Source organism: Cervus canadensis, chromosome 11 (genome assembly GCF_019320065.1).
Source record: "Cervus canadensis isolate Bull #8, Minnesota chromosome 11, ASM1932006v1, whole genome shotgun sequence".
NCBI classification, from domain to species: domain Eukaryota; kingdom Metazoa; phylum Chordata; class Mammalia; order Artiodactyla; family Cervidae; genus Cervus; species Cervus canadensis.
In genome coordinates, this window is record NC_057396.1 from 5274148 (window position 1) to 5296304 (window position 22157).

The window sequence follows — 22157 nt, forward strand, 5'->3', positions numbered from 1 at the left end:
AAGAATAGGTGGGAAAAAATTGCAGTTTCTGCGATGTTTAGGTTCTGAAGTTGTTTCAAGTATCTTTAACAGAATCTCTTCCTCCACAGCACATGGCAGTGAGGAATTCCACAGGCTCCTGTGGCTGGTGAGGGACAGCACACAGTGGTGTCCATGGCTTGTGTGTGTCTGGGGTACACTGAGGAGTATCTACTGGGAGTGCTAGAAGTTGTCTTGTAAGTTTTCATGGGCTGCAAACGATAAGAATATGTTTGATGTGTAGGTATGTGTGTGCTGCTTCTGAAATTGTTTCTGTAATTTCTCATCTAATAATCTCTATGAATTGACACAATAACTGTTTCATAAAAATCAGAAACAGATTATGGAAATATTTTTGTTTTTAAAACTGTATCAGAAATAAACTCAGTATAGTAACTGAACCATGCAGTTTGTTGTATGGCTGTATGACACGTGTGATGGATGTGAGAATCAAGATGCTGAGAATAAGTAAAGCAGTAAGAGTCTGATGGGAAGCTAGTTCTACTGTTTGCCTATTAAAGTAAAAATTTGTAACCAAACTCTGGGAACCTTTGCTTTTACTTTTTCCTATCCTGTTTGCCTAAAAACATGATCCGATATCTTCATCATTGAAAAACCCAACTATAGAATGTTCACTCGAATTAAAATAAATCAAAGTTCTTATCCTCACGTGATTTTCAAAAAGAAAAAAAAGCCCTAGTACAATACCAAAAACAAACCTAGGATTAATTTTGAAAAGATAAACACCTCAGTGAAAATTCTTCCCCCTCCTTAGAACAAAGGTAATTTTTTTACTACTATTTATTAGTATTAGTCAAGCAAATTCAAACATCCTGAGGGATCTCATGTCTCCTTGAAATTTAAAAGGAGGCCTGGGGGGAAAAGGGAGTCCTGGAAGACAGCAGTTGCCAGTAAGGGATGGAGTTAGTGACAGGTCTGGCTGAGGAAAGGTCAAGAGGCAGAAGAGAGAACTGAGGACCAAAACAGGGTTAGGGAAATGAAATGTTCTAGTCTGGAAGTGAAGAAGGAGGCACTGAGGAGAGAGCCAGGGTAGTGCTATTTTTATTCACTTTGGTTATTAATAGATCCACAAATAGAGGTTGGGTCATCTCACCAGAGTTAAACAATTTCCTCTACTAACCAGAGATTTACATATTGTAATAGAGCAACATTACCTCACTAGATCCTTGTAGATAAGCTTTGTTGTTTCCAGATATGGACTAATTACATCTTCATATTGACAAAGGGCTCCACCAAGGCAAAGATGTTTGAAAAGACAAAACAGGAACTCTTCTCTATCTGGTTGGCTGAATACTTCATATTTTTCTGAGTCTTCCACTAGCAAAACCTATATAAGATGATAAAATTCATCTTAATGTAACATAATTTGAGGTTCTAATTTTTATGCTTTCAAAAGTTTCAATTTATAGTTTAAAAGTGATTTTAGACCTATTTTAAGAACCAATCCAGAGGCCATGGAGAAGATCTGTTAAGACCTGTGCTTATTTTCCCTCCATTTTATCATTAGGTAATGACACTCAGTGAAAGGAATAAATCTGAACCTAAGCCTTGTCTTCTGTTGCCTTCTTTGTTCTAGTTTAATCTCTAATACTTTAGTGCTATTGCAATTTTAGTCTTGAGTCACTGTGAATCTCATTTGGAAACAATGGGGGTATAAATAAATGGAGAAACTTCTCCATCATAGTCTCTGCTTCCAATAAGAAGCTAAACAAAAATGGTCATTTTCTAAGCCCTCTCATAGTGTTTGGATTACTACTTTCCTTATGCCCGCAGTTACTCCATTTTGAACTATTCTGGTAGCTGGAGCCTCATAATCACCTCTCTTTTTTTCCTGCTCTCCTAATAATATCACCTTACACATCACCAACCTACATGGACTCTTGCTCTCTTGAACCCTTGCTACCTCTTTCAGAAAACAGTTTGGCTAGCTCTGATGTGGAGGATTTTCTTACAGCATTGTGCATTACAGACAATTGATTAATTTGTTGACCGTGGTGGACATAAACAGGTGATGAATGTACAATACAAAATATATTCCTTTTATTGAATTGCTTATATGCCACTTACTTGAAAAAAGAATGTGAACTAAGCTAACAATAAAATATAGATACACTAAGATAAAAATAATAAGAAACAAAAGAATGTAACCGAGACATAAATTGGGAAGAGAAAATAAATACATGTAAGAAACTCTAGACGGAGAAAAGCTATAAAAATTGTGTATAACACTTAATACTACCATACAGGAAAAGGAGGGACACGTGAGTCATATAACAATCACAGTCTAGCAGTGAGAAGCACATTTTTATTAGGAAAATTGATTAAACTTAACCACTTTAGTTACCTTAATCTCAAATGAAAATCACCCCAAGGTCATTATATAAAGAGGCATTTAAAAATAATAAACTTTATGGTACTGTCTGTATATAATTTACCTATAATGACTTGATGAAAGCCAAAGTATATACAGTAAAAGATAGGTGAGGGCTTCCCCGATGGCTCAGAAGCATCCGCCTGCCAACGCAGGAGACACAGGTTTGATCCCTGGTCTGGGAAGGTCCCACATGCTGCAGAGCATCTAAGCCCATGCGCCACACTGAGTCCGTGTCCCAGAGCCCAGGAGCCACAACCAGTGAGTCTACGTGCTGCAACTACTGAAGCCCACACGCCCTAGGACCCGTGCTCCACCACAAGAGAAAGCCTACATACTGCAACCAGAGTAGCCTCTGCTTGCTGCAAGCAGAGAAAAGCCCACCCAGCAACAAAGATGCAGCACAGCTATGAATAAAAAAATAAATAAAATAAAAAAAGAGAGGTGAGAGGAAGTGGTCCACAGTTTATTCTTCTCTGTGTACACTTGCACATCTCCCCTCCGTCTCTTCCTCTCTCTTGATAAGGAAATGATGTGATACTGAAACCCAGGTTTGCAGCTGCTTAAAGCTCTGGCCCTTAAAGAACAGTTCACACATTTCTAACACAAGGGTTCTCATATACTGAACTGATTAGGCTGTGCAATTAAAAGATTGTAATAGAAAAATTTTGTAGTGAATGTTAAAACAATAATGCTTTATGTCTGATCTCCCTGTTTGTTCACATACAGATCTGTTCAGTTGTGTAGCCCTCCGAGAGTAGACATGCAATAGTTAATGAGTCCAACTTCTGAGCCCCAGTCAGGAAGGAGACTATGATCAGTTCTCACCTGAGAGCTGGCCTACAGGATCTGTGTTGCTACACAGTGGGAGGGTCCTTTCCAGTTCAGGCTATTTATATATATATTTGTAGCCAGAAAGCAACCAAGTTAAAGCCTTCTCTGTCGCCACGGAATGGCAAAGAACACAAGAGCAAAACAGAGGCAAGCAGCAAAAATCACGGAGCCCCAACACCTCCTGAATAGAGGTGCTATTCCCAGCAATAAATAAGATAGGCAGCAACAGGTGGTTTTGCAGAGTATTCTGTTGAAAACCAAATCCTTTTAAAAAGTCCATTGCTGAGGCTCTCTCTATAGAAGTGAGGGCATAGGAGGGAGAGTTCTTCTAGGTACTGTTCTAGTGAAGATCAATATATAGACTAGTGGGATGCCCTCTGGTCTCCTTCAGATAAGATTTCTGTGTCCAGAATGGTATAGCAGTGGCTTCCCTAGTTCATTTTTATCTGGATTTGTAATACATTAGACTTGTACATCTCTCTTAATGTAGAATAATAATAATAGTAATTAGTAGTAGTAGTTAATATTATTGAAAGATTACTAAGCGCTGGGCATTGTACAAAGCATTTTAAATGCATCATCTAACAAAATTCTTTTTTTTTTCCTTTTTTAAAAAAATTAATTAATTTATTTTACTTTACAACATTGTATTGGTTTTGCCATACATTGACTTGAATCAGCCATGGGTGTACATGTGTCCCCCATCCTGAACCCCCCTCCCACCTCCCTCCCCATCCCATCCCGCTGGGTCATCCCAGTGCACCAGCCCCGAGCACCCTGTATCATGCATCCAACCTGGACTGGCGATTCATTTCACATATGATAATTTACATGGTTCAATGCCATTCTCCCATATCATCAAAATTCTTACATTATTCTGATTTCATATAAGAAACTGAAGCTTAGAGAGGTTAAGTAAGACCGTGATTAAGTGGCAGAGCCTGAATTGGAACCTACATCTATTTGATAGCCCTAATTTTTTACCACCTTTAAATAATAATAATTCATTTCAACAGGATTTCATAAATGCTTTCTCAACAATTTTAGGAAGAAAGTAGAATGGGCATTTTAATTTCCATAGTGTATAGATAAGATCTTGAGGCTCAAGATACTGAATGACTTGCCTAAGGTTATTATTCTCTTGTAAATAATAAATCAGGAAATAGGTGAATAATCCATGTCTTCTGATACCAAGTTTAGTACCCCTCTGATTAAAACAAAAATTAACTTGGTTAATCAAATAGCTTTTTGATCTCAGCAATGAGATTGAAAGATTATTTCACTCCAGGGATGTTTTTAAGTACTCATTTCACAAGTTAAGGGAAATTTTAAAGAAAAACAGTCATCAATTTAATAGGCCAGTGTTTCTTGAGCTCAGGGTTTACTGACATTACGGGCCAGATAACTTTGTTTTGGGGACTGTCCTGTGCATTGTATGATGTTTAACATCCCTGGTCTCTACCCATTAGATGTCAGTAAAACCCCATTCTCTTGTTATTTTATTTGAAACATGCAAATAAACAAGTTGATAAGAAAAGTGCCATTCAAGAAGACACCTACCGTGCAATGATTACTACTGATCGTTATTCATTGATAAGAGGTATTTTACAGGTTTTAGGCAGGCAGAAATTTTTGACATTAAGCATTTCCTGAAATGAAATTCTATTGTGAAAATTTTAAATTCTGTACTTACTTTTCGTAACTCGTCAGAAATAAGGAAGGGATCACAAAAACAATCTAGACATTTAACAATATATCCATTCTCTCGTACAATAGCTTCATCATATAACCGATTAAAAAATGACATTGAAAGCTGTGTGCAAGGAACGTTTATAGCTTCAATTTTTTTCACTTCAGTTCCTGAATAAAGATATAAAAATTAATTTAGTATTCTCAATTATTTCCAAAACAAATGTCACTATGCAGAGATTCTAAGAATTAACAAAAAAATGACATATGTTTTGATATATTTAAAAGACATTAGTTTAGGGATTTTATTAAATTCTTATTTTGCAGGTTGTTTATTTTTATTAATTATTAAAAATTTATAACCAAATTTCACCATTTCAGACCTAGATGAAGGATATGTAAATTAGAAAATATCAGTACTTGACAATGAAATACATTTATTGGGTAGTAGGAAGTTCTTAGATCACTTTTAATGAATGATATCAGAACTACCTGTAAAAACATAGAAATTGCTTCATATGATTTTAGATTTGTATTATGTTTAATGCTTTATAATTCATAATACAAAATTTTTAATCAATGTAACAAGTGTGTTTCTAAAGTCATTGAGGGTGTTTGAAAATGTTTCTCTCCATTAAAAAATTTCCTCCTGTGATCTCACTGACATTGTTTATTACAAAAAAAGTTTTCTTCAAGCCAAGGTAAATTTCGAACCAGGTCCTACTCAAGTTATTACAAGTATGGAATTAGAGAAATTTGAAATCTATTGCTCTAATCTGGTATTCTATTTTTCTCTTTCAGCTCTAGTTTTTCCCCTTCCAAACCTATATTCCCCCCCTGACATTTCCAGAATGTGTCTTTCAGGAGTGTATTTCCCATTAGTAGAGGTTCTATTAAGTGATAGAAAGATATAAAGATTAGGTGAATATTTTTATTATTGCCTCAGTGAATCACTCAATCAGTTTCTCTCTTTTGCGCACCTGCATATGAACATGCACTCACTCAGATATAAAGGGATGGGGCTCTCCTTGTTCAAAGTTCTAGGAAGACTGCAGACTTAGATGTGGTGTGTCCTCTCCCCAATACCTTTGCTGATCTCTGATCTGAGAAGCAGTTTGAGCTTGAGAAGAGTAATATTGGTGATTATTTGCAATTCTTACCTCTTGTCCACCCAGAGTCCTGGCTAGGAACTATTGCTCTCGTTCTGATCCTGAGCTGGGCTAGTGTGGAGGCAAGAAGAGCATTTGGAGCTAAGAACTGCGTGTGTGAGTCACTCAGCTGTGTCTGACTCTGTGTGACCCCATGGACACAAGGCTTCCCTGGTGGCTCAGATGGTAAAAAACTGTGTTTGCCTCAGTTATTTCAAAAGCTCTGCTGCTAAGAAAAGCTCCTTTTGTTTCAGAGGCAAAATCCTCTGGGGGATTAAAGTGAAAAGAAGATCCTGGAAAGTGATAAAGTAGGTCTGAGCAATATTGGAAAACCAAAGAACAAGAGCAGAATAAAACCAGACAATCTTTGACAATGAGTTGGTGGCCACAGGATGAGGGACTGGCACCGGGCAACTTGCCACTTTAATAAGTCTACGCTGGGTCTGATGTGGGGAGTGGCAGGAGGGTACAGATGCTGAGAGAACGTAATTAAATTCAAACCACTTAGTCTGAGACACAGAAATAGCATTTGCTGTGGACTGAACAGTGTCCCTCCAAAACTCATAATGTTAAAACCTGCCCCCCAAAGTGATGGTACTTTGAGATGGAGTCTTTGGAGAAAGTAATGAGGTCACAGTGGGTTAGGAGGATCTCAACATATGAAGTTTGAAGGGACACAATTCAGTCCATAGGCTTCTGCCCTCGTCTCCCTCCTAAATTTATTTTATCCCGACAACCTCAAAAGTCTCAATTCATTCCGGCATCAACCAAAAGTTTAAAGTCCAAAGTGCCATCTAAATATCATCTAAAGCAGATATGGGTGAGACTCGAGGTATAATCTGTCCTGAGGCAAAACTCCTCTTCGGCTATGAACCTGTGAAATGAGACAAGTTACAGGCTTCCAGAAAACAATGGTGAGACAGGCATAGGACAGACATTTGTAGTCCAAAAGGGAGAAACAGGGAAGAAGAAAGAGGTGATGGTCCCAAGCCAGTCTAAAACTTGGCAAGGCAAATTTCATTAGACTTTAAGCCTCAAGAGTAATCCTCCCTGGTCCAATACTCTGCCTGCCAGACCTACTGGATGGTGCGGAGTGTGTCACTGACACTGAGGGGCGGCCCTGATGATCTCTGAATTCCCTTCTCAGTCCTTCTCTTTTCTTGACAAATAGCACATGCTTGCAGCTGAACGGATCCATGGGCCACCCCAAATAAGATTTCACCCAAGCACCCTCATGTTAGTGGACTCTTACCTGACCCTCTTCTCTTGGGTGGAATTGACCACTCCCTTCCTTTTACTCCCATTGCTATGGGATATACCACTGATAAATTACTGCACATATTTTCAAACATATCAATGAGTTCCTTGAGTACAGGTTTTCTCTTATTCTAATTTCTCTTACTTCTGCAGTGGACCCTTGGGGGGAAGATGTATGGTAGGCCTGGCACAGATGATTATTTTGACCTTGTTGTTATCAAACGTGAGTCATTATTCATAATTTGTATTTTATAATGAAAATTCCTGAAGTGAAATTTTGTTATAATAGTAAAATATTAATATGAAGAGATGAAAATAAATTTTGTTTACCTAATGTAATCCACTCTCCAGAAGATTCTGAAAGTAACTTCAAATTGGGAATAACATTTGGATCTTTGAAAAAGGCCTAAAATACAAATTTGAGGGGAACAAAGTTAGTTACATTATTATACACAATAATAAGAAATAACTTCTAAAATAACTAGAGTAGAATCTTATTTAAATTGGGGAAGGGAAATCTTTAATTGGTAAAATGTCTAAATAATTAATGTGTCATAAAGAAATGAAGTTTTGTTACCTTCACTTTAGAATAGTATTAACAATACTGTAATGTCCAAGTAGTTACCTTTGGAACTTAATATAATAAATAGAAAGTTATGATTTACAGTGAAAAGTAGGAAGTTAAATAATGTTTGGAAATTTTGTTTTCTTTTAACCTCGTTCTCCCAATTAACTGACTTAGTAATCATTACTCCCACTCTCCCTAACTCCCAAATCTAAAAAGTAAAGTGAAAGTGAAAGTTGCTTAGTCATGTCCAACTCTTTGTGACCCATAGGCTGCAGCCTGCCAGGCTCCTCTGTCCATGAATTCTCCCGGCAAGAATACTGGAGTGAAAAGCCATTGGCTTCCCTGGTGGCTCAGACAATAAAAAAATCTGCCTGCAATGCAGAAGACTTGGGTTTGATCCTGGTGTCAGGAGAAAGGAATGGCTACCTACTCCAGTATTCTTGCCTGGAGAATTCCATGGACAGAGGAGCCTGGCAAGCTACAGTCCATGTGGCCACAAAGAGTTGAACTTGACTGAAGGACTAAATCTAAATTGTCAATTTAATTCTATCCAAGGGGCACACAGAAAAGTGATAGATTATGCTTTTTAAAAATGAAAACTTTCTGTATGGTAAAAGAAGGGAAAGTAGCCATGAGTTTTATTTTTAGGCACTAGCAGCTGACTCTGGGCAAAAAGATCTGAAGAGAAACTTATTAAAAGTATCTCAGGCAGTCCATATCATTTTCAGGAGATATAGACAATCAGGCTAAGGCACTGGGAATAATACAGAATCATTGGTAGACCAGCACTGATGAGGAAACAGCCTCACCAAACACCCTTGCTACAGCCTCGCCAAGCACTAAAAAATGCTATCAAGATCCCTTCCTCAGCAAGGCCACTGCTGCGCCAGGACTGCCCTCCCTGAAAGCTGGATGCCTCGACCACCAACCCTTGGGGTTCTGTGTGCAGAATCTTTCCTTAAGTTGCTCACTTTTGAAAAACTGGTTTTGTACTGATGAGTCTGATTAGTAACACTAGATCCCAGGTTTGCACTCTGAGTGCAAAAAGAGGCAAGTATTACAAAATGAAGTAAACCGTCAACAAAATGAAAAGGCAACCCATTGAAAGGGAGAAGATATTTGCAAGCCGTACACCTGATAAGGGGTTAATCCAAATTATATAAGGAACTCAGTAACAAATAACTAAAACTCATAACTCAATAACAAAAAAACTAAAAATATGATTTAAAAAATGGGCAGACAGTCTGAATAGACATGTTTCCAAACAAGACATGAAAGGATGCCCAACACTAATCATCAGGGAAATGCAAATCAACCCACAATGAGGTATCACTTCACATCTATTAGAAGTGCTATCAACAGTAAGACAAGAAATAACTAGCATTAGCAAGGATGTGAAGAAAAGGGAATCCTCATGCATTGCTGGTGGGGATGTGAATTGATGCAGCCATTATGGAGAAGAGTATGGAGGTTCCTCAAAAAACAAGAAATAGAATTAACATATTACCCAACAACTCCACCTCCGAGTATTTATTCAAAGAATATGAAAGCTCTAATTCAAAAAGCTATATGCACCCTATGGTCACTGGAGCATTATTTATCAAGAGTCAAGATATGGAAACAACCTAAATAACTTACATGTCAATATATGAAAGAATGGATAAAGCAGCTGCATTACATATATATATATATATATATATATATGATGGAATACCACTCAGTCATAAAAAGATTGAAATCTTGCCACTTGTGATGTGGAAGGACCTTGAAGGTATTACGCTAAATTAGCATAATAAGTCAGACAGAGAAAGACAAATACTCTATGGTTTCACTTATATGTGGAATCTAAAAAACAGAATAAATGAACAAACCAAACCAAGCAAGTGAGCTTCCAGGAAGTCTCACTGGTAAAGAATCTGCCTGCAATGCAGGAGACATAGGAGACAGGGGTTCCATCCCTGGTTCAGGAAGATACTCTAGAGGAGGAAATGGCAACCCACTCCAGTATTCTTGCCTAGAATATCCCATGGACAGAGGAGCCTGGTGGGCTACAGACCAAAGGGGCACGAAGAGTCTGACACGACTGAGCACAAACCAAATCGACAGAAACAGAGAACACATCGGTTGCCACAGAGAAGGGTTGCGAGGTAGATGCAATGGGTGAAGGAGGTCAACAGGTACAAATTTCCAATTATAAGATAAGTTAGTTATAGGGTATGTAATGAATAGCACAGTGACTATAATTAATGTATTGCATATTTGAAAGTTGCTAAGTGAATAAATCTTAAAAGTTCTCATCACAAGAAAAAAGAAATGTAACTTTGCATGGTGATAAAATTAGACTTACTATGGTGACCTTTTTGCAGTATGTGAATCATTATATTATACACCTGAAACTAGTATCATATGTCAGTTATGCGTGATAAGTCAATCAGTTGTGTCTGACTTTTTGTGACCCCGTGGTCTATAGCCCTCCTCTGTTCATGGACTTTTCCAGGAAAGAATACTGCAGTGGGTTGCCATTTCCTTTTCCACGGGATCTTCCCGACCCAGGGATCAAACACATGTCTCTTGCATCTCCTGCATTGGGAGGTGAATTCTTTACCACTGAGCCACCTAGGAAGCCCATGACAATTATATCTAACAAAAAAGGCAAGTGATTTGGATTCTGCTTTGGACTTCCTAAAAAATGAAGGGTAAAAAATCACTCCAAATCACATATATGTTCAAAAAATATTGGGCAGTCAGAAAACATAATGACGCCCAGGATGAGCAAATAAAGAAAAACAACAGATTGGTAAGAAATATTTGCAATGAATATGATTTAAAAGAGGCTTGGGAGGTTGATATCCCTAATGGCTTAAAAAAGCCCAACATTTATGATAAGAAAAACTGACAACCTGATGTAAACACAGCCAAAAGATAACAAAAAGCCATGTAAAAAAATACAAATAGCCAACAAACTTATGAAAAGATGCTCGACTTCAAGAGCAGTGAGAAAAATAAAAATAAAAGCCAGAAGATATCATTTTTACCCAGTATATTGGCAAGATTTAAAAAGACTAGTAACTTTTGGTAGGAGTACCAGAAAATATGCACTCTTACATACTGCGGGTAGAAGTGTGAATCTTTATAACTTTATATCCAGGGAGAACTGGGTATTATATTTAACATTAAAAACATGTAACTTATGACTCAACAAATTCAGCTTTTGGTATGTTATACAAAAATGAAACATCAGTAGGTAAAATTTATGTACAAGGAATTTTCTAGTAGTATTGTCTGTAGTGTCAATACCTGAAAATTTTAATGCCCATCAGTAGAATGATTGAATAAAATGGCTGAATAATAAAAAATAAAATGGCTGAATACAGTATATCTACACTAGATGGCATGCAGTTATTGAAAAGAAAGTATTAGAATAGCATGTAAGCTCCAGAAGCTTGTTTTTCTTATTCACTGTTATATTGCCAGGACCTGGCATATACCAGTTACTCAATTTACTGTTTTGACTTTGAAGGAAAGCTGTTAAGTCTTTTGAGTAAACACAATAGTTTAAGAGTAATATATATGAAAAAAACAAAAAACTTTACACAAACATAAAGAAATATATACCAAACTGTTGCCAATAGTCACCTAAGAAGTGATAGTTGTAGGCTTGTGAGAAGAGAGAGGTTGAGAGGGTTGAATTAGATTGGGGTATAGAAAGATTGTTGACTCTGTGAATTGTTCTTTGCTGTTCAGATTGTTGCAATAAACATTTCTCTTATTGCGACACTTCCTTTAAGCTATTGCTCTATTTTCTTAAATGGCTTCTTGAAAGAGGAGTCTATCTTGTTTCACTTCTCTGTCTTCCACTTATTCTTCTATATCTGGCTCCTGCTCCTAACACTCAACTGAAAGTATCCTAATTCCCAAAATCAAATGGACACAGTCCCACCCTCACAGAATCAACAGACTGAAAGGAGAGGTGTTAAGATATTAATGCACCCTGAATGTTATGAAAAAATACAGGGTGCTAATATTGAAGTATATAGTAGGCAGACCTACTCTAACAGCTGTGGGATGAAAGGTTAATGCAGAAAGAACATTTAGGTTCAGATCTAAAAGCTGAGTAGGAGTCAGCTGGAAAAAAGGTATACTGGTAAATGCTTAATAACTGAAACCCCTTCCTCCCCACAAAGCCCTGATTTGTAGCATTTGATGATTTCCAGGGAGGATTTCAAATTGCCAACAGTTTAACAGCCAGCAAAGATTCCTGGAAATTTAGCAGTTGGGCTGTCCTGAGCTGGTTCCAGCATGACACTGGAAAGACTATCTTTTTAAGGTGGAGAAAATGGCAAGTTTAAAGTCGTTAAGGTGAGAATGGAAGGGACATCCCATTGAAGAAAAGTAATGAGGCTCATGGGACTTCCCTGGCAGTCCAGCCACTACCCGCACAGTGCTGCCAAAAAAAAAAAAAAAAAAGTAAGAAGGTTCAGGGTGACCAGAGTCGATGGGCCAATGGGTCTGATGAAGTTGGGGAGTTAAACTGAACTTTGGAGGTCAAAAGTCAAAAACTTTTATCTTAATCTCACACTGCTCTAGATTGATCAGTATTTTGAGCTAAGGGCAGTTGGAAAACATTGAAGAGATTTAAACAAAGGAAAGATGTGATTAGAGTCATATTTTTAAAAGTTCACTCCTTCTGTAGTGTGGAGAATGAAGTGAGGGGCTGTAGAGACTGGTTAAGAGAGATGGTACTGCTGTAATCCAAGATCTGATGTTCACAGGTCAAAATGATAGCAAATGGGGAGGGAGAGAAGTGGATGGATTCAATGAATATTTAGAAGAAAGGGACAATGGGAGGAGGAGGACTCAAAGATGACTCTCCAAATTTATGCATGAAAAATCAGGCCAAATGAATGTCATTTAATGAGAGGCAACAGTGGAGAGGAACAGGTATGTGGGTGAAGATTAGTACAACATTCAACAGCTACTCATGAATAATGTCTACATTATGCCAAGCAAGACAAAGTCCCTGGTCCCATGGTGTTTACATTCAAATGGTGGAAATTTGAAGACAAACACCTTACAGGTATCATATATGTCTAACTACAAAAAAAAAAATCTTACTCAGAAAAAAGGAAGTTACCTTATAACTTTAAAAAGTCAAATAAGGAGTGTTTGTGCCTATTTTAATTCATATAACACACATTTTAAAAAGACATGTATGCTGGAATCCATCCCAATTAATACTAGTTTTGAATGCTTTTTAGAAGTCTTCTGAAAGAATCAGCAAAAGGGGAAATTTAGTTCAGAATTAGTAATTATACCTGGGGGGAATCCACTTATGTTTTAAATAGTCACTATGAATGGAAGTAGGTTAAGTGGTCTGCAGTGAATTGGCCTGGAGCCAATGGAAATAAGTCTTCATAAAAGGTCCAGTGATAACAAAGATACTGATAAATGCAGGAGAAGTAGTGGATGACAGAGATGAGATGGTTGGATGGCATCACCAACTCAATGGACATGAGTTTGAGTAAGCTCCAGGAGTTGGTGATGGACAGGGAGGCCTGGCGTGCTGCAGTCCGTGGGGTCGCAAAGAGTTGGACATGACTGAGCGACTGAACAACAACAGTAACAAAAGGCCCCTCAAATAAAGGAATAGTTGTTACTGAAATCATAATTATACACCAAAGAATGAATTTTCTTAAAAAACACAAAAACACCCTGCCTTAATGTGTACACATGTTATTTTGGGTTTGTAATAGAATTTCAAGTGAGGCATTAGAAGAGGGTCTCTGAATCTCAGATAGCTTTAAGAAAGCGGACATGTTTGGAATATTTGATTCCCAACTAGGAATGATAACAAAGATACTGATACAAACAGTATGAACCTGTATGAAAAGGCAATGGACCATGAACAGTACGAAAGGCAAAAAGATAAGACACTGAAAGATAAACTCCCCAGGTCATTAGGTGCCCAATATGCTACTGGAGAAGAGTGGAGAAATAACCACAGAAAGAAGGAAGAGAAGGAGCCAAAGCAAAACCAACACCCAGTTGTAGATGTGACTGCTGATGGAGTAAAGTCCGATGCTGTGAAGAGCAATATTGCATAGGAACCTGCAAGGTTAGGTCCATGAATCGAGGCAAATAGGAAGTGGTCACACAGGAGAGGCCAGGAGAGAACATCGACATCTTAGGAATCAGGGAAGTGAAATGGACTGGAATGGGCGAATTTTATTCAGATGACCTTATATCTACTACTGTGGGCAAGAATCTCTTAGAAGAAATGGAGTAGCCATCATAGTCAACAAGAGAGTCCGAAATGCAGTAGTTAGATGCAATCTCAAAAACAACAAAATGATCTCTGTTCATTTCCCAGGCAAACCATTCAATATCACACTAATCCAAGTCTACGCCTCAACCAGTAATGCTGAAGAAGCTGAAGTTGAACGGTTCTATGAAGACCTACAAGACCGTCTAGAACTAACACCCAAAGATGTCCTTTTCATTTAGGGGACTGGGATACAAAAGTAGGATGTCAAGAGATACGTGGAGTAACAGGCAAATTTGGCCTTGGAGTGCAGAATGAAGCAGGGCAAAGGCTAACAGAGTTTTGCCAAAAGAACGTACTGGTCATAGCAAACACCCTCTTCCAACAACACAAGAGAAGACTCTACACATGGACGTCACCAGATGGTCAATACCGAAATCAGATTGATTATATTCTTTGCAGCCAAAGATGGAGAAGCTCTATACAGTCAGCAAAAACAAGAGCAGAAGTTGACTGTGGCTCAGATCATGAACTCCTTATTGCCAAATTCAGACTTAAATTGAAGAAAGTAGGGAAAACCACTAGACCATTCCAGTATGACCTAAATCAAATCCCTTAGGATTATACAGTGGAAGTGACAAATAGATTCAAGGGATTAGATCTGATAGATAGAGTGCCTGAAGAACTATGGATGGAGGTTCGTGACATTGTACAGGAGGCAGGGATCAAGACCATCCCCAAGAAAAAGAAATGCAAAAAGGCAAAATGGTTCTCTGAGGAGGCCTTATAAATAGCTGAGAAAAGAAGAGAAGTGAAAGGCAGAGGAGAAAAGGAAAGATATACCCATTTGAATGCAGAGTTGCAAAGAATAGCAAGGAGAGACAAGAAAGCGTTCCTCAGTGATCAATGCAAAGAAATAGAGGAAAACAATACAATGGGAAAGACTAGAGATCTCTTGAAGAAAATTAGAGATACCAAGGGAACATTTCATGCAAAGATGGGCTCAATAAAGGACAGAAATGATATGGACCTAACAGAAGCAGAAGATATTAAGAACAGGTGGCAAGAATACACAGAACTATACAGAGAAAGATCTTCATGACCCAGATAATCACGATAGTGTGATCACTCACCTCCAGCCAGACATCCTGAAATGTGAAGTCAAGTGGGCCTTAGGAAGCATCACTACTAACAAAGCTAGTGGAGGTGATAGAATTCCAGTTGAGCTATTTCAAATCCTAAAAGATGATGCTATGCAAGTGCTGCACTCAATATGCCAGCAAATTTGGAAAACTCAGCAGTGACCACAGGACCTGAAAAGGTCAGCTTTCATTCCAATCCCAAAGAAAGGCAATGCCAAAGAATGCTCAAACTACCACACAATTGCACTCATCTCACATAGTAGGAAGGTAATGCTCAAAATTCTCCAAGCCAGGCTTTAACAGTATGTGAACTGTGAACTTCCAGATGTTCAAGCTGGATTTAGAAAAGGCAGAGGAACAAGAGATCAAATTGCCAACATCTGTTGGATCATTGAAAAAGCGAGAGTTCCAGAAAAACATCTGCTTCATTCACTACACCAATGACTTTGACTGTGTAGATCACAATAAGCTGTGGAAAATTCTTCAAGAGATGGGAATACCAGACCACCTGACCTGTCTCTTAAGAAATCTGTATGCAGGTGAGGAAGCAACAGTTAAAACTGGCCATGGAACAACAGACTGGTTCCAAATAGGAAAAGGAGTACATCAAGGCTGTATATTGTCACCCTGCTTATTTAACTTATATTCAGAGTACATCATGAGAAAACTAAGATCATGGCATCTAGTCCCATCATTTCATGGCAAATATATGGGGAAACAGTGGAAATACTGACAGACTTTATTTTTTTGTGCTCCAAAATCACTGCACATAGTGACTGCAGCCATGAAATTAAAAGATGCCTGGTACTTGAAAGAAAAGTTATGACCAACCTAGACAGCATATTAAAAAGCAAAGACGTTACTTTGCCAACAAAGGTCCGTGTAGTCAAGGCTACGGTTTTTCCAGTAGTCATGTTTGGATGTGAGAGTTGGACTATAAATGTGAGAGTAGAAACATATTTCTAAATTAACATTTTATATAACAACAGTTTAAATGTATGTTTGTTAGATGACACACATTTGAAATATAAGTAGTTATCTGATTCTATATCTGGCAGACTGCTGATTTCTGATCCATTATCATATCTCTCCTTCCTTAAGGAATCTCAATTTTATTTGAAACAGCAATGTGCTCAGCTAAATGTCTATGCTTCCTAGCAATCTCTGTGGCAAGTGATCCTGAGATATATGTAGAGTCTGGTCATGAGATATAAGCAGAAGCTATGTGCAGACCTTCAGGAAGCTCTGTAAACTGAGGAGCGCCCTTGCGGTGAATTTGGAGGGTTCCTGTCATTATCTCTGGTGAGAATGCCAGCATTATATTCTAAGCACAGAGCTCTCTTGAGACTCAAAGTGAGATCTTATATTCAACTATCTAGGATACTGCCACTTGGATGCACCTCAAATTTAGCATGCCTGAAACTGAAATCATTTTCGTTATTTATTCTTCTCCATTTTCTATACATTTGAATCTTCCACTCCAGTCAACCAAATAAAAAACTTGGTCATCCTACATTTCATCCTTTGCCTGTCAGTTATCTTATCAGTCCTTGAGTACTACCTGTCTCATAAACATCTCTGCAGGCAATCTCAGTGCTTCTGTCTTAATTCAGGGCACCACCATATACAGTCTGGAAGATAAGTTTCCAATTTAGTCTGTTTCCAGACTCAGTTCTAACAATCCACCCCTATACTTCTGCCAGGTGATCTCAGTACTTTAAATTTTACTGTTTTGCTGAAAACCTTTCAGCAACTCTTCAGCTACATAAAGACCAAACTGCTTTGCATGGCACAGGAAGTCTTAAAAAGTATTGTCCCACCCATGTTTAACAATACCCCACTCTGTCTACCTGACAAACTCCTACTCATCTTTCAGGCCAGAGTTCAAGTGCCCTGTCTTTTGGAAGGGCACTTTTTTTTTTAACCTTTTTTAAGGTTAACTTTTTTAACGTTTTTAACTCTCCTTTAACCACCTCAGTCAAAAATGACCACTTTCTATTTTGTGCGACCGCAGTACCTTGTGCATTTTATATTATACAGCTTCTCATTCTACAATGCACTTTTTGGTCTGTTTCCCTCTTTCCCTGTGTCCTGCTCATCTGTACAGACTAGGGAACTAAAGAAATATTTGCTGGATGAATATTTCCTTCTTTTCATCCATATACTACCTTACAAACTTTTGAAACCTAATTTGTTTCTAAATTTTAAGGGAAAATTCAAAATCTGGAATCCTACTTTAAGCAGCCCTCTTTGCTCAGTTATGGGTTTTGTAGTCAAAATGGAAGTTGGAGCCAAAAGGTCTAGGTTTTGCTATTTGCTGGGCGAGCTTGTACAAATTATTTAGCCATTTTGAGCTTCAGTTTCCTCAGCTGTAAAGTAGGGGTCAAAACACCAAATCTACCAGATTGTTGTAAAGATTAGCGATAAATGGATAAAAAGTGCTGAAAGCTAAATCTGGCACACAGGAGTCATTACTGCTTTGGGAAAACATTTTGAAAAGTAGTATACAAATGTTAGTAACAATGACAGCACTTTTTATAAGCCAGGCATTTTGCTAAACATTTTTATATTTCACTCAATCTTCATAATAATCTCAATATATATTCAGCATTATTTTCACTCTCAGAAAGTACTTAAGTGTTAAGCACTGTGACAATTTTGTAGGAAAGCAAGGGTTGAAGAAGCTTAAATAACTTGCCCAGTGTCATACAGCCAGTAAGCAGCAGAGTTGGACAGACAGCTATTTAGAGGTCAAATGAAGGGAGTATCCAGGTTCTGTAGTGTCTTGCTAAATCACTTCAGTCGTGTCCGACTCTGTGCAACCCCATAGATGGCAGCCCACCAGGCTCCCCCGTCCCTGGGATTCTCCAGGCAAGAATACCAGAGTGGGTTGCCATTTCCTTCTCCAATGCATGAAAGTGAAAAATGAAAGTGAAGTCGCTCAGTCGTGTCCGACTCTTAGCGACCCCATGGACTGCAGCCTACCAGGCTCCTCTGTCCATGGGATTTTCCAGGCAAGAGTACTGGAGTGGGGTGCCATTGCCTTCTCCATCCGTAGTGTCTTAAGCATGTACAATTTTAGGGGTTCTAAGAATACACAACAGCTTCCCTTGTGGCTCAGCTGGTAAAGAATCTGCCTGCAATGTGGGAGACCTGCGTTCGATCCCTGGGTGGGGAAGATCCCCTGGAGAAGGGGAAGGCTACCCACTCCAGTGTTCTGGACTGAAGAATTCCATGTCCATGGGGTCGCAAAGAGTCAGACATGACTGAGAGACCTTCACTAAGAATACAAAACAGTTAATTTTGAAAAATTACAAAAACATATGACCAAGTGAGTATGCTGCTGGCATAGCTCAGACTTCCTTGGAAGGCGATTCTGTGAGTGAGGAGCTTGAGCTGGTGAGGGGTCCTAAAGATTCAGTAGCTTCAAGGTAAATCCCCTTCTGGAGGCCATGCTCTCAGCCACAATGCTTTATCTTCTCCAAATTAGTTGCATGAGTAAAAAATGATTGTATGAATACACCTCTTTATATTAAAATATGAGAATACTGCCTACTCACAAGAAAAAAATTAGGATAAACATGAAGATATTGAAAATTAGTTTGAAAAAATTGCCTATTACAGACATTTATTGTGCTTTATGGATTGATATTGATTCTGTTGAAGATCTGTGTCTACTGAACAAACCAAATTAAGTCTACACCCTTGTCTATGAAATTATTCTGATACCAATGCCCCTCCATTGAATGATCTTTTTCTGTGTGCCTAGGGCACCTTATATAGCCTCCAATATAGCAATTATTTTGTCTTGTAGAGAATTTTCTACACTTCTAGCTTTCAAACCTATACACATGACTTACAAGCTGGGATTAAGTCTCTTTGGCTTTTTAACACCTCCCAGCAGGGATACAGTAAGTATTCGACAAATATTTGTTGAATAAATGACTTATATTAAAATTTTTACAGCACTCTAAAATTCAGTTAGTTAAAATCCTGATGATCTTTAAAAAAAAATTAATTTGAGAGCCAGTCCTGGCATAAATGAAATACATTAAAAACTATAAAAATCGAACTGAATGAGAAATGTCATTAATATTATAATCAGTAGCATATTATATTAACATTATAACACAATCTGAGGTAAAGGGAAATAGACTTTAAATAATCTACCCTCATTTCAGATTTGAACAGTATTCCCTCAGCCCCCTGCCCAAAATTCACATCCTTGGGACCTTGGAAAGTGACCTTAGTTGGAAACAGGGTTGTTGTGGATACAATTAGTTAAAGTGAGATTATACTGGAATAAGGTGGGCCCTTAATTCAATACGTCTGGTGTTCTTATAAAAGGAGAAGCGACACAGCTATGGACACCACAGGAAGGAGAGCTAAGGGACTCTGACAGGAGTAGAGATTCACATTTTGCAGCTGCAAGCTAAAGAATGCCAAGGATTGCTGGCAACCATGAGAAGCTAGGAAAAAGGTGAGGAAGGATTCCTTTCTACAGATTTCAGGGAGAGCACAACTCTGTTAACTACTTGATTTTGGATCTCCACCCTCCAAAACTATAATACATTTCTCTTGTTTTAAGCCACCCAGTTTGTGGTACTTCCCTACAGCATCCCTTGAAAACCAATATACCCTCACAGTAAATATTTTGGTTTGTTAATTAGATTAATATTTTGTTCACTGCACTATCACTCTGTATGAGATGATCTTATTTTTTAAATTTATTGGCAGTCTTGCCAGGAGTTGGTAAGATCCTTGAAAGCCAGGCTCCTGTTTTGTTCCTTCTGGAATCCTCACTACTTGACAGAATTTCTAGCACATGGTAGGCCCTGAGGAAGTGTTTGTGAATGAGTGAATAAACTATGCCAACTACACACTACAGTCAATGCCTGAGGACATGAACCGCAAAGGTAGTATCACAAACAATAAAAGTATTTTTCCATTTAACTGAGGATTAAAAAACCCCTAAGATTCTAAATAACGTGAATGAAATACAGTGAACACACCAGAATCTACTTTCAAATGAGTTTTTTCCCCTTTCAAAGCAGCCACCTCCACCAGCTATAGATTTATTTCAGTAACTTAGTCACTGCTTAAAGCTTTCTCTGGAATTCATGTGGAACTGCTAATAAAGCCTCTTCTTACAGGGTAGATTTAATTTTGAGCAACTACCAAAAGTAATTTGAAGCTAAGTCTAGTAAATAAAGCTGGTGATAAAGCTGGATAATATTTAAAAACAAGGTGTGCCTACTAAAAAAAAGACCGATTTTCTAGGAAGAGACTAACTTTCCAAAATTGAAAAGTTCTCTATGGCGGGATACTGAAGATGAGCTAATTTATGGTGATGGAAAACATAAAAGTTCCTGTGAAACAATCGATTGAACCTTTTTATTATTCTCAAACTTAAAACGTCGTCACAGAGTAATGCCGTGTTCACCAGAATCTATGCCAAAGTATAAAAAAAATGTAACATCAGCAGTGGTTCAAGGAACGCTCCAACTTCCATACCAACCATAATGAAATCATCCTTGCGATAAGTCTGAAACGTCTGGTCAAACCCGAACGCCTGCGCCTCGATTCTACCCAGCATAGACCTGGGGCAGAGAAGAGAACGACGGTCAACTCGGGGTGGTACCCTCTGGGCAGCACGTTCACCCGTCCCACCCACGGAGCCCGCCCTTCTTGAGGGTAACGCTGCCTCCGGGTTTCACTCAGGACGGGGCCGCCTCGACGCCCGATCCGCGCCTCCAGAGCCGAGAAGGCCGAGGGGCAGGGAGAAGAGCCCCTCGGCCTCTCACCACTGGCGGAGCCGGCTGGTGGTCTGCGGGGTGCTCAGAGACTGGAAGGTTTTCTGAGGCAGGTATCTGAAGCTGTAGACGCCCAAATCGCCCGGCTCCCCAGCCGCCATGTTGCTCCTCACTGCGCTGAGTTGGGGGCCGTTTCCAAGGCGACGCGGCGGCCTCCGTTGGGAGATGCTGCGGGGGCGGGCGGGGCCGCGGCGGGGCGGGCGGGGCCGCGGCGGGGCGGGGCCACAGCGGGGCGGGGCCACAGCGGAGCGGGGCGGGGCCACGGCGCTACAGCGATCAAGGAGTCCGCGGAGCCGGCGGAGGAGGAAACTAGGGGTCCGCGGCGGAAAACGCCAGTACACGCTTGTTGGATTTAACCGTTAATAATAATTACTCCGCGTGGGTTAATTTCTTAGTTTCAAACCTCTAATCTTAGATTTATAGCCGTCTAAGTTTAGTGACTCAACCATTTCTGAAGAAGAAGTTATTCTGAACTAATTATTTTCAAGAGAGATGTCTATATAATTACTTGGGAAACTGTTTTACCCTCTGGCTTTTTTTTTTTTCCTTTGAACGTTACATCTGAAGGCTAAAAAAATTTTTCCAAATACAGTACAGTACAACGGGCTGTTTAATAGAAACACATATTTCTGATTTTGTATTGAAAATTGCGTTTCGTATGTGTAGTTTTGTTGTCGTTTTGTTTTGTCTAATAGTTGTGTATCAGAAGGGAGTTGAGAAATGGCAGGATGTCGTTCATTGCCACCTCTCTTCTCTCTTTCCTTCCCCCTTAGTCCTCCATAATCTTGATTATTCCATTTTCAGCCAACAGCAGTAGGAGAAACCGGGAGGGAAACGCGGGCGCACACACACAATATTCGTCTTCATTGTTGATTTTATTTTCAGTACCGTTGCCTTCTAAATATTTATGTTAGTCATCTTATGAACATGGTTGAGTTTAAGCCTACCATCTTATTGTTTTGTATTTATGTTCTTTTTTCCTTTAATCCAAGAAAGAAGAAATAATATTTTTATTATTTCATTTTTCTCCTTTT

The 22157-nt window shown here is 38.8% G+C and overlaps 1 protein-coding gene across 2 annotated transcripts in view; it reads right to left on the bottom strand.

The window, feature by feature from the left end:
- The window catches only part of CFAP300 (cilia and flagella associated protein 300), a 28018-nt gene extending 6737 nt beyond the window's left edge, over positions 1-21281 (bottom strand). For both annotated transcript variants that reach the window (XM_043482668.1, XM_043482669.1), the window contains exons 1-5: positions 21115-21281; positions 20829-20910; positions 7669-7744; positions 4938-5104; positions 1194-1366 (exon numbers count right to left, since the gene is read on the bottom strand). In XM_043482668.1, the coding sequence (XP_043338603.1) occupies positions 1194-1366; positions 4938-5104; positions 7669-7744; positions 20829-20910; positions 21115-21224 (608 nt within the window). In that variant the 5' untranslated portion in view covers positions 21225-21281. The remainder of the gene's footprint in view (positions 1-1193; positions 1367-4937; positions 5105-7668; positions 7745-20828; positions 20911-21114) is intronic.
- Positions 21282-22157: the final 876 nt, after the last annotated feature.